The sequence below is a fragment of the Lepus europaeus genome, chromosome 21 (assembly GCF_033115175.1).
Source record: "Lepus europaeus isolate LE1 chromosome 21, mLepTim1.pri, whole genome shotgun sequence".
NCBI classification, from domain to species: Eukaryota; Metazoa; Chordata; class Mammalia; order Lagomorpha; family Leporidae; genus Lepus; species Lepus europaeus.
This window is the reverse complement of record NC_084847.1, coordinates 12,883,080-12,898,003: the sequence shown is the minus strand read 5'-3', so window position 1 is coordinate 12,898,003 and position 14,924 is coordinate 12,883,080. Positions and strand designations below refer to the sequence as shown.

At 55.2% G+C, this 14,924-nt stretch overlaps 1 protein-coding gene across 2 annotated transcripts in view; it reads left to right on the top strand.

Annotated features, from left to right (window-relative positions):
• Positions 1–14,493, top strand: part of VPS35L (VPS35 endosomal protein sorting factor like) — a 102,230-nt gene extending 87,737 nt beyond the window's left edge. Inside the window, exons 28-31 of one of the 2 annotated variants that reach the window (XM_062179780.1) lie at positions 68–233; positions 8,650–8,768; positions 13,060–13,206; positions 14,237–14,493. In XM_062179780.1, coding sequence (XP_062035764.1) covers positions 68–233; positions 8,650–8,768; positions 13,060–13,206; positions 14,237–14,335 — 531 coding nt within the window. In that variant the 3' untranslated portion in view covers positions 14,336–14,493. Of the gene's footprint in view, positions 1–67; positions 234–8,649; positions 8,769–13,059; positions 13,207–14,083; positions 14,209–14,236 lie in introns of those variants that run through there. The other variant, XM_062179781.1, reaches the window with a different exon arrangement.
• Positions 14,494–14,924: the final 431 nt, after the last annotated feature.

Below are 14,924 nucleotides of genomic sequence, written 5' to 3'. Positions count from 1 at the left end.
TTTCGATGTTGGGTTCTTGTGAAGAAATCCTGGGTACGAAGCACATCCTGTTTGGGTTCCCCCCTAGGATCATCCCGAGCACGGGGTCCTGTTCCTTGTCCGCGAGCTGCTCAACGTGATCCAGGACTACACCTGGGACGACAACAGCGATGACAGAGTCCGCATTTACACCTGCGTCCTGCACCTCCTCTCCGCCATGAGCCAGGAGACCTTCCTCTACCACATAGACAAAGGTAACAGGTGGCGAGCCCCTGCCGGCAAACAGAACATTGTCGGTCCCCCCTCTTCTGTTGTTGTCTCCAGTGTCTGAGCCGCCACGAACGTCTCATTCAGGGTTTCCCTGTTCCAGGACTCGCCCAGGGCGGTGCTGAGGTGTGCAATGCCTGAGCCCCCTCTTCCCCTTCTACATTGGAAAGTTCAGGAGGAGACCGGAGTGTTTTTGTCTTTAGCAAGCATCTCTGAAGGTCATTGTGACTGTCAGACAAGTTTGGAGGAGCATCCTCTTTGGCCAGCATCCTGTGTGTTAGTGTCATCCCAGGCCTGGTCTAACCCAGTCTCGGGCAGGCTCTGGCACAGGTTCCCGTAACCTGTTCCTTGGGTGGCGTGGAGCGCTGCAGGGCCACAGGTGTGCTGGAGGAATGAGGCAGCCTCGTCTCCCCACCTGCTGCTGGCCACTTTGAACTTGATCATGTCTTAGACATCCCATGGCCCCATCCCGGTTCCAGGCTTTCTCCCCCTGAGTCTCAGTATCTCCCTGGCTGTCAGACACTCTTTTGTGTCTTTGGGTGACAGGTGCTTTGGCGGTTATGCTGCCCCCTAGGGTTTAGAAACCACCTATGCTCTCGGAAATCGCAGTGACCACACCCGCAGCGCCAGGAGCCAACCCTCTGACTCTACAGCCGGGACGTGGGGGCCACTGTAGAGGTGTAGTGCCATGCAGGGGACGGCGGTGGCTCTGATCCGTGCACCTGCGCATGCCAATGCCATGCCAGACTCCACCGGCCTTTCGGTCCTTTAACCCTGACAACGCTGCACGAGGACGGGCACTTATGTCCCCATTTTGCATTTGAGCAAGGGGAGACCCAGAGAGACGGTGGGGTTCACTTGAGGGTCCCTGGCTAGTTCTTGGACAGCTGTGGAATTCACACCCAGAGGTGTGGGGCACGCATCACGCTGCTCCCTACAGTACACCTCACAATGTGTGTGTGTATGTTAACTTTGTATTCATTTTTGAAAGGCAGAGAGACAGAGAAAGAAAGCGAGTGAGAGAGCGCTTCTCTCTGATTCACTCCTCAAATGCCTACAACAATCTGGGCTGGGCCAGCCTGAAGCCAGGAGCCCAGAACTCAATCTGGGTCTCCCACATGCGTGGCCTGCACCAAAATACCATAATACCAAGATACCTGCTGCTCCCAGGGTGTGCATTAGCAGGAGGCCGAGATTTGAACCCAGGCACTCCAATACAGGATACTGGCTTCCATAAACATTTTTCTTGGTGTACTTTTCTGTCGTGATTAGGCCTAGGGGTGGAGTTTGGTGGCCCATGAGATGTGCTCAGGTCTGGCCTTGGTAGACATTGCTTCAGTTTTCCAAAACAGACTAATCTCGTTCCCATGGGGTGTGATAGAGGGTTCCATTTGTCCTTTTGGGATGCTGCTTTTCATTTTTGCTATTCTTTTTCTAAAAAAATTAACGTATTTGAAAGGTAGAGTGACAGAGAAAAAGGGAGAGATCTTCCATCTTCTGGTTCATTCCCCAGATGCCTGCAGCAGCCAGGGCTGGGCCAGGCCAAAGCCAGGAGCCAGGAACTCCATCCAGGTCAGGAACCCAAGTGCATGGACCATCGTCTGCCTCCCAAGCACACGGGAAGAACGCTGGATCCAAGGCAGGGGCGGGACTCCATCCCAGACACTCTGATCCTGGCATCCTAAGTGGCTCTGGCTTTTGCCATTCTAATGGTATAATTTTACTCTCCTCTGTTGTCTTTGCTTACATTTTTATTTCCCTTTTTGTGACATTGAGGACTGTGAGGCCCAGACAGGGACCTGGAAGCCTGTAAACTGTGCGTGTGCATGCGCATGGCTGGTGTGTGTGTGCACCTGCTCTCCGCCTTCCTCCCTTCTCTCCACTCTGGCTTGTGCACCTTCAGCGGATCCTTGTCTCTGAGGCACACGGTCTCTCGCAGGAGAGCAGGCTGTGTTTACTAGGTGGAGTCCACTGTCCCAGCTTTTCAAGATGAGAACAGGCGCTGGCTTTTCTTTCCTCCTCCTCAGCCCAGCTGCATTGACTCGATGCACAGCGCGGCCTGGCAGGTGTCTTAGAAGAAGAGCAGAGGTGGAGAGCCGAGGCGGCTCTGCAGGCCGGGGGGCTCCCTGCTTCTGCCCCCATCTGGTTGCAGGCAGCCTGTCAGGCAGTGTGGATGCAGCTTGTTGGGCCTTCTGGAAAAGGCGCGTTGGATAAGTGTTGCATTTTTGAAGGATGCCTTGGCTGCTTTCTGTCTAGATGAGCAAAGAGGGAATCTTCTTTTTATTATTATTATTATTATTATTATTATTATTAGGCAGAGTTAGTGAGAGAGAGAGAGAAAGGTCTTCCTTCCGTTGGTTCAGCCCCCAAATGGTCACTACGGCCAGCACACTGCACCGATCCAAAGCCAAGAGCCAGGTGCCTCCTCCTGGTCTCCCATGCGGGTATAGGGGCCCAAGCACTTGGGCCATCCTCCAATGCCCTCCCGGGCCACAGCAGAGAGCTGGACTGGAAGAGGAGCAGCCAGGGCTAGAACCTGGCGCCTGTATGGGATGCCGGCGCCACAGGCGGAGGATTAACCAAGTGAGCCACAGCGCCGGCCCCGGGAATGTTCTGTGACATGGCGCCATCACTGTAGTACTTGCACGCAGACTTGCGAGGGTGCGCGTGCTGGCTTCAGATGGGGATGTGCCTGGACGCTGAATGTGTATCTAACAAACCAATGGAGTCGGTCTTTGTCGCAGGAGCACAGCCGTGGAGGCTTCCAAGAAGCCCTCGTAGTCGCTGTCCTCCCTGTCACCTGCCGGGCCCCTGAAGCATTCGGGTTTGTGACCTTGGCTCAGACAGATGCAGAGGTCCAGAGCTATTTTTGATGGCCATTTGCCAGGGACATCATTTGTCCCTCTTGTGAGAGCCTGATCTGGACTCACAAGCCCCCTCTGCACTCTTAGCTTGGCCCAGTTACTTCTGATTCTCAAATTTCCTTCCTATCTGCTGTGACCAACAAGGGTGAGCATGGAAAATTCACCTCTGAACCCCCATTTTTTCATTTTCTCTCCTGAATTCAGCTTTCAGAGCTCAGCCTGTCACTGATCCTAGAATTCTGATTCCTAAGCCTAGATTTTTGAGATCTGATGGCTCACTCTCCAATCTGCCCCTTGCTGTTGCCATTGTGTACCTGCGTGTCTTTATCTCTTAGTGGACTGTCAGCTCTGAGGGCAGCTCTGGCTCAGCTTTGTCCCCTGCTGCCTCCCAGAACCTGGCACAGAGCAGGCCCTCATTCAGCAGGTGCTCTGTGTGCCTGCCCCGAACACACCCCTGGTGACCCTGGGTGGTGGGTCCCTCTCTCTTCTCCAGTGCTGGGCTGGTAGGAACAAGAGGAGACTGCAGTCCCAAAGACGACCAGGAATTTAGGCCAGGGACTATTCTGGACGTGAGGAATTCCTCCACCAGCTGCAGTTTCGTGGCCCTGCCAGATTGGGTGGCAGTGAGCGGCTGAATCGGATTCTTGCACTTCTTACAAGAATAACTGCCGCTTTGCACTCGGAGACAGCAGTTGCGATGCTATCTGAGAAATGCTGCAGCCGGGCCATCCCTGGCGTTGGAGCAGCAGCCGCAGAGGATACGATCGCCCTGGGAACGCCCCCCTCTCCCCCGGCAGAGTCTCCTTAACTGGGTGGCTCAGGACTGGACCAGAGAGTGCTCACCCGCGGCGGAGATGCTGGGGAGCAAGGGAGCAGGCAATCCCCTTACTCTTAGGCAGTTGTCTGCAACCTGCTTCCCAATGGTTCAGCCAGAAAAACCCCAAATGTCAGGGCACGGGGAGACCAAGCCGGGGAGCTGCCCATGTGCAGCCTAACGTTAGGGCTTGGTGACCCCAGGTGAGAGGTAGACAGGAGCTTGCTCTACTGCCTGCATTTGATTTTTCTTTAGCCTTGATGTTTTTCACAATAAGAACTTGGGGCGAGGTCGTGGTGGGGAAGAATGAAGAGTAATTGTTCCCGGAATCTCTACAGGAAACGAACCTAGAAGCATCCCTGAATGTGTTGTATCCATTAGTTAACTGTTCTATGTTAGACCTGCCCGTGTCCAAACAGTTCCAGGCAGATTACAGGAAATACACAAAACAGTAACACAGAATTCTTTACATGAGAACAACTGGTTGGTAGGCTGTTAGCAGCTAGGCAGTATATATGGGTAGATGTGCTGTAGGGGCTGCACTGTGTGTGCTGATTAGTCATTTATCTTTCTTCATCTAAGCAACAATAGTGCAGCCAGAGATCGCACACTCTGGTTGTCTTCATAGCCCTGAATTCAGTGCTGCACCACAGAGTCCAACCAGCGCTCTGTCGAGGAACACTGCTGTCGCTTCTGTAGGAACTCCTGTGCCGTGAACGTCACTTACAGGCACCTCCAGGCACCTGTTGGGTGATTCTCTTAGGATAGATTTCCGAGAGGGATTTTCCCAAGTCAGAAGATCTGGACATTTCTGGTTCTAAGACTTTTTTTTTTTTTAACATTATTGTGATGATATGGTCATAGCATAAAACTTGTAAGTGCACTGTTCTGTTTCAGCAAGCGTAGTCACAATTTTCTCACCAGCTCTGCAGAAGCCCCATGTCCAGTAAGTAGCCCCTGGTGGCCTGTAGTCTGTTCCAGTCGATTACCTATTCTAGGAACTCATCTGAGTGGCATCGTGCGGTACTCGCCCCTTTGTGTCTGGCCTCTCTCACTTTAGTGTATCATCCTTAAGGCTGATTGGTGTCGTAGCGTGCGTCAGCATTTCTTGGCTTTTGAAGGTGGAACGTGATCCCGTGGTACCGGAATGTTTACCGTGCGTCTGGGTCTGTTGACGGATGCTTGCGTTGTCTCTGCTTGTTGACTGTTGGGACGGAGGCTGCTTTGTGCCGTGTGTAAGTCCCTGCTGTCCTGCACAGAGTGGAGATTGTTGGAGCAGGCAAGCTTTGCCTTGAGGTCCACCGCGGTGGCGCCACTGTCCAATGCCCCCAGCAGTGCCGAGGGATGCCAGTTTCCCACGTCCTGACCACTTGTTCCAACTGTTCCCCTGCTGTGTCGGTCACAGCCACCCTGTGTGACATGGGACCGAATGTTCTCGTTTCACGCCCCTTTCCACACTAACACACCTACTAACAGGTTTCCTAGACCGCCATCAAAACCAAGTGTTAGCATTCTTTCTCAAGTCTGTTAATGTAAATGGTTTTTTAAAATCTGTTGTTTTAGTTTTCTGCTGTGAGTACCATGAAGTCCTTTATATCTATTATGCATTTACATATGTATATAAATTATAGGTCAAATCAACATTTTTCTTTTTTACCCAGAAACCTTTTATTTAAGGTATACAAACTTCATGCATTATTTCTGATGTATATTGTTTGCCAATTTTGCTCTTAGTGACTTTAACAGAAGTAACTTTTTTTCTTTTTCAAGGTTTACTTTATGTATTTGAAAGGCAGTGTGACAGGGAGAAAGAGATCTTCCACCTGCTGGTTCACTCCCCAAATGGCTGCAGAGGCTAGGGCTGGGCCATGCCAAAGTCAGGAGCCTGCAACTCCAACCAGGTCTCCCACGTGCGTGCAGGGGCTCAAGAACTTGGACTATCTTCTGCTGCCTTCCCAGGCCATAGCAGAGAGCTGGATCTGAAACAGAGTGGACATGGGATGCTGGCCTTAAAGGTAGCAGCTTAACCCACTGCATCACAATGCTAGCCCCAGGGGTCACTTTTTTTTTTTTTTTTCTCAAGATTTATCTATGTATTTGAAAGACAGAGAGGGAGAACACAGAGAGATCTTCCATTCACTGGTTCACTCCCCAAATGGCCGCAATGGCCAGAGCTGAGCCTATTCAAAGCTATGACCCTGGAACTCCTTAGGGGTCTCTCCCGTGGGTGCAGGGACTCAAGCACTTAGGCCATTTTCTGCTGTTTTCCCAGGTACATTAGAGGGAGCTAAATGGGAAGCTTAGCAGCCAGGATTTGAACCACTGCCCATAGGGGATGCCGGCATAATAGGCAGTGGTTTAACCCACTGTGCCAGAAAGCTGGCTTGGAGGGCACTATTTTTTTTTTTTTTAAAGATTGACTTTATTTGAAAGTTACAGAGGGGTAGAGACAGAGAGGTCTTCCATCTGCTGGTTCACTCCCCAAATGGCCACAATAGCCAGAGCTGAGCTTATCCAAAGCCAGCAGCTTCTTCTGGGTCTCCCATGTGGGAACAGAGGCCCAAGTACTTGGGCCATCTTCCACTGCTTTCCCAGGTGCATTAGTAGGGAGCTGGATCAGAAGTGGAGCAGCTGGGACTAGAACTGGTGTCCATACGTGATGCTGGCAGTATACGCTGGGCTTTTAACCCACTGTGCCACCGCACCGGGCCTGTGAGTCACTTTTCTTTCCTTTTTTTAAAAAAGATTTATTTGAAAGTCAGTTACACAGAAAGGAGAGGCAGAGAGAAAGAGAGAGGTTTTCCATCCACTGGTTTACTCCCCAATTGACTACAATGGCCAGAGCTGCACTGATCCAAAGCCAGGAGCTTCTTCTGGGTCTCCCATGTGGGTGCAAGGGCCTAAGACCTTGGGCCATCTTCTACTGCTTTCCCAGGCCATACCAGAGAGCTGGATGGGAAGTGGAGCAGCCAGGACTCGAACTGGCATCCATATAGGATGCCAGCACTGCAGGCAGTGGCTTTACCCACTACACCACAGCACCAGCCCCGAATCACTTTCTTAAAAGCTCAGAGGCCAGGGTGAGCCTTTGGCCTAACAGTTAAGAAACCCACGTCCCACATGGGAGTGCCTGGGTTTGATTCCCACCTCTGGCTCCCGGACTCCAGCTTCCTGCTCGCGCAGGCTCTGGGAGGCAGCTATGATGGCTCAAGGCATTGGATGCCCGCTCTCCACACGGGAGACCCAGACGGACTTCCTAGTTCCCATCTTCAGCCTAACGCAGTCCTGACCTTTTCTGGCGTTTGGGAAGTGAATCAGCAGCTGGGAGTTGTGTTTCTTAAGACAAAGGTTTGACCTCTGTGGCAGGTCTCTGTCGAACATGACGCTGTTGCCGCACAGACAGCAGGATTGGCAGTTGTGGCTCTCAGCCTCACTGTGCAAATGAAACCTGGTGCCGTTGTCCTTTGCTCGTACAACTTTGCAGGCCCTTGATTTGTGTGACTGTCATCCTTACCAACCATGCCTTGGAGGCCTTGATGTGTGCTCTCTGGTGAGAAGCTCAACACATTCCACTCCAGTAGATGTGCAAGTGAAGCCGAGTCTTGTTTGTTTATTTTTTTGGACAGGTAGAGTTAGAGAGAGAAAGGTCTTCCTTCCATTGGTTCACCCCCCAAATGGCCACTACGGCCGGAGCTACACTGATCCGAAGCCAGGAGCCAGGTGCTTCCTCCTGGTCTCCCATGCGGGTGCAGGGCCCAAGCACTTGGGCCATCTTCCACTGCTTTCCCGTGTCACAGCAGAGAGCTGGCCTGGAAGAGGAGCAACCGGGACAGAATCCGGTGCTCCAACCGGGACTAGAACCCAGCGTGCTAGTACCGCAGGCGGAGGATTAGCCTAGTGAGCCGTGGAGCTGGTGCCCAGTCTTGTTTATTAAAAACACCCCTAAACCATACAGCTAGATCAGCAGTATGTGGCCACGTGTGCACAGGCCCGGCCCCTGGAGTCTTCGCTGTCCCCACACCTGGGACAGGGGCCCACGTGTTCACCCTCAATTGCACTCATTGCCCTTGGCTGTGCACAGATTAGCATTTGGGAGTTAGCAAGCAGGCAGCTAAAGCGGTTGCGGTGAGACAAGGGGGATAAACCCAAGGGAGCGAGCAGGGGGCGAGTGAGCTCTGTGGGGCAGAGGGGGTGCAGCAGGCTCGTTCTAGCCACAGACAGGAAGTTGCCCACCGGGGGGTTTGCAGTGGGAACCGAAGAAGCTCTTCTGGTCCGTCCTAAGTGGCATCCTGTTCAGCCGTCACACGCTAAGCACCAGGTCTGTGCGTGCTGCGAGGGAAAAGCTCCAGGCTGCGTCCCCGTGCACGGTGCGTGCTGTGCGTCTGCCTTCCGTTAGCCACAGCAGGCTGTGCTTGGCTGACAAGGAGCCACAGCGGGACTCAAACACACCCAGCCTGGCCTGGACCCGGCTCACTCCAGGCAGTGACCAAGCAGAGAGCGCACGCTGTTTTGTCGAGAGGCGACGTCAGAGGAATCCGAGCCTGGGGAGGGGATGATACGGGGAACAGAACAGCTCGTGCTGCAGAGGGGGTGATGGGCCGGCAGCTGGCTACGGTGGGCAGGAGCTTGGCCAAAACTTCCCAGTGGCAGTGGGACCACAAAGAAAGCAAGTTTTGGCCATTTCCCTCGGTACCACCCTTGTGACACTCTTGTCTGTTGAACCAGTCGACTCCAACGACAGCCTCTACGGGGGAGACGCCAAGTTCCTGGCTGAAAACAATAAGCTGTGCGAGACGGTGATGGCTCAGATCCTGGAGCACCTGAAAACTCTGGCCAAGGATGAGGTAGGCACCCCGCCTGCACAGGAAGCAGGGGTTCCCGGGGCGGCTGACGGTGATGCGAGTGATGTGTTCATGTGCACGCTCTCTACCCCGGGCACCAGGGCCTTTGCCCCTGCTGTTTGCTCTGCCTGGACCGCACCTGCCTGGGGCCTTCCCCTGGCTGTGCCTTCTCGTTGTTCAGACCTTAGCTCCCCCCCAGCTGCAGCAGCCACTATTCTACCCTCGACTTCTACGAGATCAACTTTCTAGACCATTAGGCAAAATCTCAGCTTGAAAGTAGATCCCGGGACCCAGCGCCTGCACACCTGTGCCTTCAGCACTTGGTACCCCAGTGGGCTGCCATGGTGTGTGTGCCTGCTGGTCAGTGGTTCCCACCCAGCTTCCTAGGGAAGCCCCATGGGAGCAGGGACCTCATGGGTCTCCAAGTCCTGCCTGTGCAGGCACAACCTCGCACAGCAGATAAGGCAGGTGCCTCGCCTGTACCCGGTGCTCTCCACACCCGAGCCCTTAGTGCTCCCAAGAACTCTGCGAGACGAAGGTGCCGAAGTGGTTGTCATGGAATAGAGAAAGCAAGGAGCGGCTCAGAGCTCACCTAGAGCCGTGGGCTCCTCTGGTCGTGCCTGAACCCTGCACCTACTGCCCTCCTCCCCCAGGGCCTTCCCTCGGGTCTGTAAGGAGGCGGCCTGTGGTCTGGAGTTGATGCCAGGTGGCATCCTGCAGCCTCCATGACCTACCGTACGTTGGGTGCAGGGCCGAGATATTCCCAGCAGCCCTTGCACACTTTGCAGACCAGGCTGCTGTGCCCCCAGGCGGGGCCGTGCACTGTGGTCCAGGTAATCCTCTAGAACCCCTGCTCTTCTGCACAAAACAGGTTCTCTTCCCGAAGTCCCATCTCATGTGCTCTCGGAGCAGGTCTTCCCTATTGTCCTTTTGCACAGGTAGCTGGTTGATTTCAAGGTCATTACCCAGTTCCTTTCCCAGATCTGTGGTGACCACAGCTTGTTCACTTGGTGTAGCTGTAGCTTTGGCCTGAAGGTGAGTCACAGCTGGATCCCAGAGGCCCTGCCGGGGGCGTGGCTCTGTCACCTGGGGCGTGGCTGGTTGCTGTCTGTCAAGGTGAAGTTGTGGGAGGGGCTGTCAGCGCCTTAGGTAGGGGTCAGGGCTGCATCCTTCCCATGAGTGGCCGGGGCCAGACTGTGCCTCAACAGCCTTCCCCGAGTCTGTCCTTCACCTACTCTGCCCGAAGCTCCGATTGCAATGGTTTTCATTCCCACCTACAAAAATAGCACATGGCTATAGATATCCACACGCTACCATGGCCCAGGGTGCTCAGGCAAGTGCTGGAGAATGGGATTCCTATAGTGTCTTCTGCCAAGGTCAGGGCCGTGGTCTAAAGGACTAGCCTTAGGGCTGGCAGTCTGAAGGGCAGACCTGGATGCCAGCCCAAGTGGCGGAACTCCTGCTGCCCTGGGGGCCATACACCTGGAATCCCCCCCTTCGTGGGACCGTGGGCAAGGTCATGCAGGGAAGGCACTTGGCTGTCCTGGGGAGCAGCAGCACTGGACTCCCCGTCAGGAAGACTTGCTATCAAACCGAGCCATCTACTGTCCCTACCTGAAAGCCCTCTTACAAACTTGTCCACACTCTCAGGAGGTGAAGGACCATGATTCTCTGTGGTCCTTGTTCAGTTGTTCTGCACTACAGGAGACAGAAGTCCTGTACCTGCAGCTTGCACTGAGATCCCTCCCCTCCCCCACATCAGTTCTTCCTAGCTCTTGCTCCTGGTTTTTAGTTCAGAGTTAGAGATAGTGTCTCTATATTCACTCTCCCGCCACATGCCTGTGACAGCTTTGGACTGGGCTGGGAGCTCAATCCAGGTCTCCCCCTTGGGTGGCAGGAACCCAATTACTTGAGCCATCATCACTGCCTCCCCAGGGTCTACTTGAACAGGAAGCTGGAGGCAGGAATCGTAGAAAGTTGTAAAAATCTACCACGACACCGGCCCCAGTACATGGCTAACTGGGTAAGCCACTGCTTGAAATTTCAGAATCCCATAGGGGTGCTGGTTCCAGTCCTGGCTGCTCCACTTCCGATCCAGCTCCCTGCTAATGTGTCTGGGAGAGCAGCGAAAGGTGGCCCAAGTGTTTGGGCCCCTCGCTTTAAGCCCGGCCCAGCCATGGCCACTTGGGAAGTGATCAGTGGAGGAAAGATTCTTCCCCTCTCTCTACCTCTGCCTTTCAAATAATTTTTTTAAATTAGCCCTATGGTTTGAAAACACATTTCTTCATGCGAAGCAGCAGGCTGGCTTTAATCAGAGACAACTGCTCATAGCGTCTATGACCATAACCTAGAACTCCAAAGCTCACAATAAAAGCCCAGAACCATGTAATCTGGAGCTATTTTTTAAACAGATGTTTGTCTATTTGAAAGGCAGAGTGACAGCAAGGAAGACACAGCTTCCATGTGCTCTTCACTCCCATTAAATGCCCACACCAACCAGGGTTGAGCCAGGAAGTCCATCCTGCTCTCCCACGTGGGCCGCAGGAACCCGAGGACTTGGGCTATCATCAGCTGCCTCCCCGGCGCATCGGCAGGATGCTGGATGTAAGCGGAGGAGCCGGGATTATGAAGTAGCATTCCCGTATGGATGTGGGTAGCCTGTCGTGGCTCAACCCGCTGCTCCTAGCACCCTCCCTAGAGCTGTATGTACTGAACATGTACCTGTCTTTTCTGAGAAGCAGGGGTTGACGGTAGAGGGTTCTCGAACAGTTCTGGAAGCCTAGCAGAGCTGGGCCATGGGGGAAGTTTCACCACCGGTGAACACAGCGGCCTGGCCCTCTCTGCCCACCATTTATCAGACAAACCCAGGTGGACATGGCTGACACTGGACCGAGTCACGCTTCATTTGACAGCAGTGCCCCTGAGGTCCAGGACAGGCTCCTGGGCTTACCACGCTCTGCGGGCCCTGTTGGTGCCAGCCCATCCCATCCCAGTGGGGGCGAGCTGGCCTGCTTCCTGCGGTGGGCACACCCCGCCGCTGGCGCTCATCCTCCGCGTGGCCTTTGCATCGTCCTCCGAGGCCGCGAGAAGGAGCCAGCTGTGTTCTGACCGTGAGCTCCATGCACTTGTTTGCTGGGGCGTGGTGGGGCTGGGCACCGGGCCAGGCCCTGCGAGGCAGTCCTCCGAGGAAACGCACGGGGAGCAGCCATTTCCTATTTATGAGCGTGGAGGAGGAGCGGCCTGGGGCCCCGTCTCTGTGCACGGCCGTGCTCTCTCTCCCGTGTCTGTGTTGGCTGCGTTCTCATGCCAGAAACGTCTCCTCCGTTCATTTCCCGCTTCTCAGTCTGTGGCATCCGAACACTTGTCCGTGGAACGCTCTTGGCTAAAGTGCTCGCTGGGAAGACGGGGAGCGGGGTGTCGGTTAGATACTGTGCACCGCGTTCGCCCACTTCAGTGCCACATAGTTAAGTCTTTACTCAGGGAGATTCTCTGAGCAGGACTTGAAATCACATTTTCCTTGACCGTGGGTCACAGGCCGTCCTGAGGGCCAGGCTCCCAAGGGGACAGAAGTGCACCGGGTGCTGGGGAGCCCAGCACACAGATGAGGCTCCTGGGGGGTCATGGGCATTCTGCAGGGGAGCCAGGACCACCCAGCCAGGGCCTGGGGCGTCGGGGTCGTCCAGGATGGATCCGACCTGGCCCTGTGGCCTTTCCACGTGCTGTGACTGACTTGGGGGACACTGTACCCCTTCTGGACCCTTTCCCTTTGTTCTACCATGTAAAGCTGGGGCTCAGGTTTGGCCTGCCTGGCCACGGTGGCTGGCTCTTGGCTGGCGAGGTACCTCTCCGGGGAGAGAGGCTAAGGTGTTCTTTGTGAAAGTGTGTCATGGCATTGTGCCCGGGGGAGCCCTGCTGGGGCAGAGCTGTCTCTGGTCTTTGTGTTCACTCCCAGGGGCAGGAATGAGGACTTCAGCTGTGGGCGGTATGAGAACACATCTGAGTCCCACTGCAGGCTTCGGGCTTCAAGAGCAACCACAGAGGCCTCTCACTGCCGGCCTCTTTAATCCCCCGACCTGGCCACTGCTCAGTCCCTTGCCTTTCATGGGTAAAGACCCGGGGGGAAGCGCCGAGCTAACGGCTCTACCTGCATCATGGAAGCCTCACCCCGTGAACTTGCAGGTGCAACCGCTCCGCGGCAGCTGGCTTTGAACCCACATGACCCCCGTGGAGTCACCGCTGTCCACAGCCACCTGCGGGCCCGGCCCAAGGTGCTGACCTCACTTTTCTCCTGCAGGCCCTGAAGCGCCAGAGCTCGCTGGGCCTCTCCTTCTTTAACAGCATCTTGGCCCATGGAGACCTGCGCAACAACAAGCTGAACCAGCTCTCCGTCAACCTGTGGCACCTGGCCCAGAGGCACGGCTGTGCGGACACCAGGACCATGGTGAGGCCCTCGGGGTTGGGGGTCGGCCGGAGCCCCACTGGGCTGCACTTCCAGTCCCTCCGTTTAAATCCAGGAATTCTGTAGGGCCATTTCCTAGCGCTGAAAGCCATGGCCTTAGCACTCTACTCCCTCAATAAAAGCCATGGAGTTAAAAACATCAACCAATACTGCTCATACCCAAACATGATTTAAAAAAAAAAAAAACTGGGGGCCGGTGCTGCGGCTCAATAGGCTAATCCTCCACCTTGCAGCACCGGCACACCAGGTTCTAGTCCCGGTTGGGGCGCTGGATTCTGTCCCAGTTGCCCCTCTTCCAGGCCAGCTCTCTGCTGTGGCCCGGGAAGGCAGTGGAGGATGGCCCAAGTGCTTGGGCCCTGCACCCCATGGGAGACCAGGAGAAGCACCTGGTTCCTGGCTTCGGATCAGCGCGGTGCACCGGTCGCAGCGCGCCAGCCGCGGTGGCCATTGGAAGGTGAACCAATGGCACAAGGAAGACCTTTCTCTCTGTCTCTCTCTCTCCCTGTCCACTCTGCCTGTCAAAAAAAAAAAAAAAAAAAAAAAAATTAAAAATTGGCAGAGTTAGGGGACAGAGACAGACCAACCTTCCATCCACTGGTTCACTCTGCAAATGGCCAGGACTTGGCCAGGCTGAAGCCAGGAGCTAGAACTCCATCCGGGTCTCCTATGTGGGTGGGGGTGGGGGGGCACAAGCAGCACTTGGGGCATCTTCCGCTGTCTTCCCTGGCACCTTAGAGAGCGGGTTCAGAAGTGGCACAGCCGGAACTGGATGCCGGCAATCGTAGGTCGTGGCTTAACCTACAGTGTGACGCCGCCAGCCCAGCCAATCTGATTTTAAGGCCGGGTTGCACTCTAACAGGTTTCACCGTGAAGGCCGGGACTTCTTCCTCTCCCTCCTCCTGCGGAAGACTCCTCCCTCTGTGCCGGAAGTGTGAGTGCCCGGAACAGCTGGCTCGTTGGAGCCCCGGGCTCGGAGGACCAGAGGGGAGACGGCTCTCTGCTTTCCTCCTAGGTGAAGACTCTGGAGTACATCAAGAAGCGAAGCAGACAGCCAGACATGAGTCACCTGAGCGAGCTGGCCCTCAGACTCCCGCTGCAGAGCAGGACCTGAGGGCCAGGCCCGCCACGACCCCGTCTGTGCCCGGGGCTCGCTGGAATCCAGGGGCCGCCTTCTCACACGTATGCAGATCGTCCGGAGCTTCGTTTTCCTGAGAGGGGAAGAAGCAGGGATCGTGGGTGCAATAAAAACCACGTCTTGTTCACGGAGAAGTCGTGTCTCCGTGTTTCTTTTCGCAGGCGGCCTGCGGCATCTCCATCAGCCCCAGAGGAGGGTCAGGTGGGCCTTCAGCCAGACAGGAACCGCGACTGCAGGTACCGCCTTTCTTTCCTGGGGGTGTTGGGTTTTTCATAGCTTAGAAAAGCAGTCCACTCTCAAGGGCCACCAGACCTGTGCAGTTAGACTTTGCACCCAAAGATTCTGGACGGAGCAGACAGATGGGAAAAGCAGTTACTGGCGCGATCTATGGGCACCGCTCTTGTCTGCGTGGCGGCCATGCTGGTGCAGGACAGGAGACAACCACGCCCTGACTCCTGGGACTCGGCCGCGGGACAGGGCACCTCTGAGCACACGCGCCCTGCTGGCGTCACAGCCCGAGTCCATCTGCTCTCCCGCCACCTGCTCGCTGGAACCTGGTTCCTGT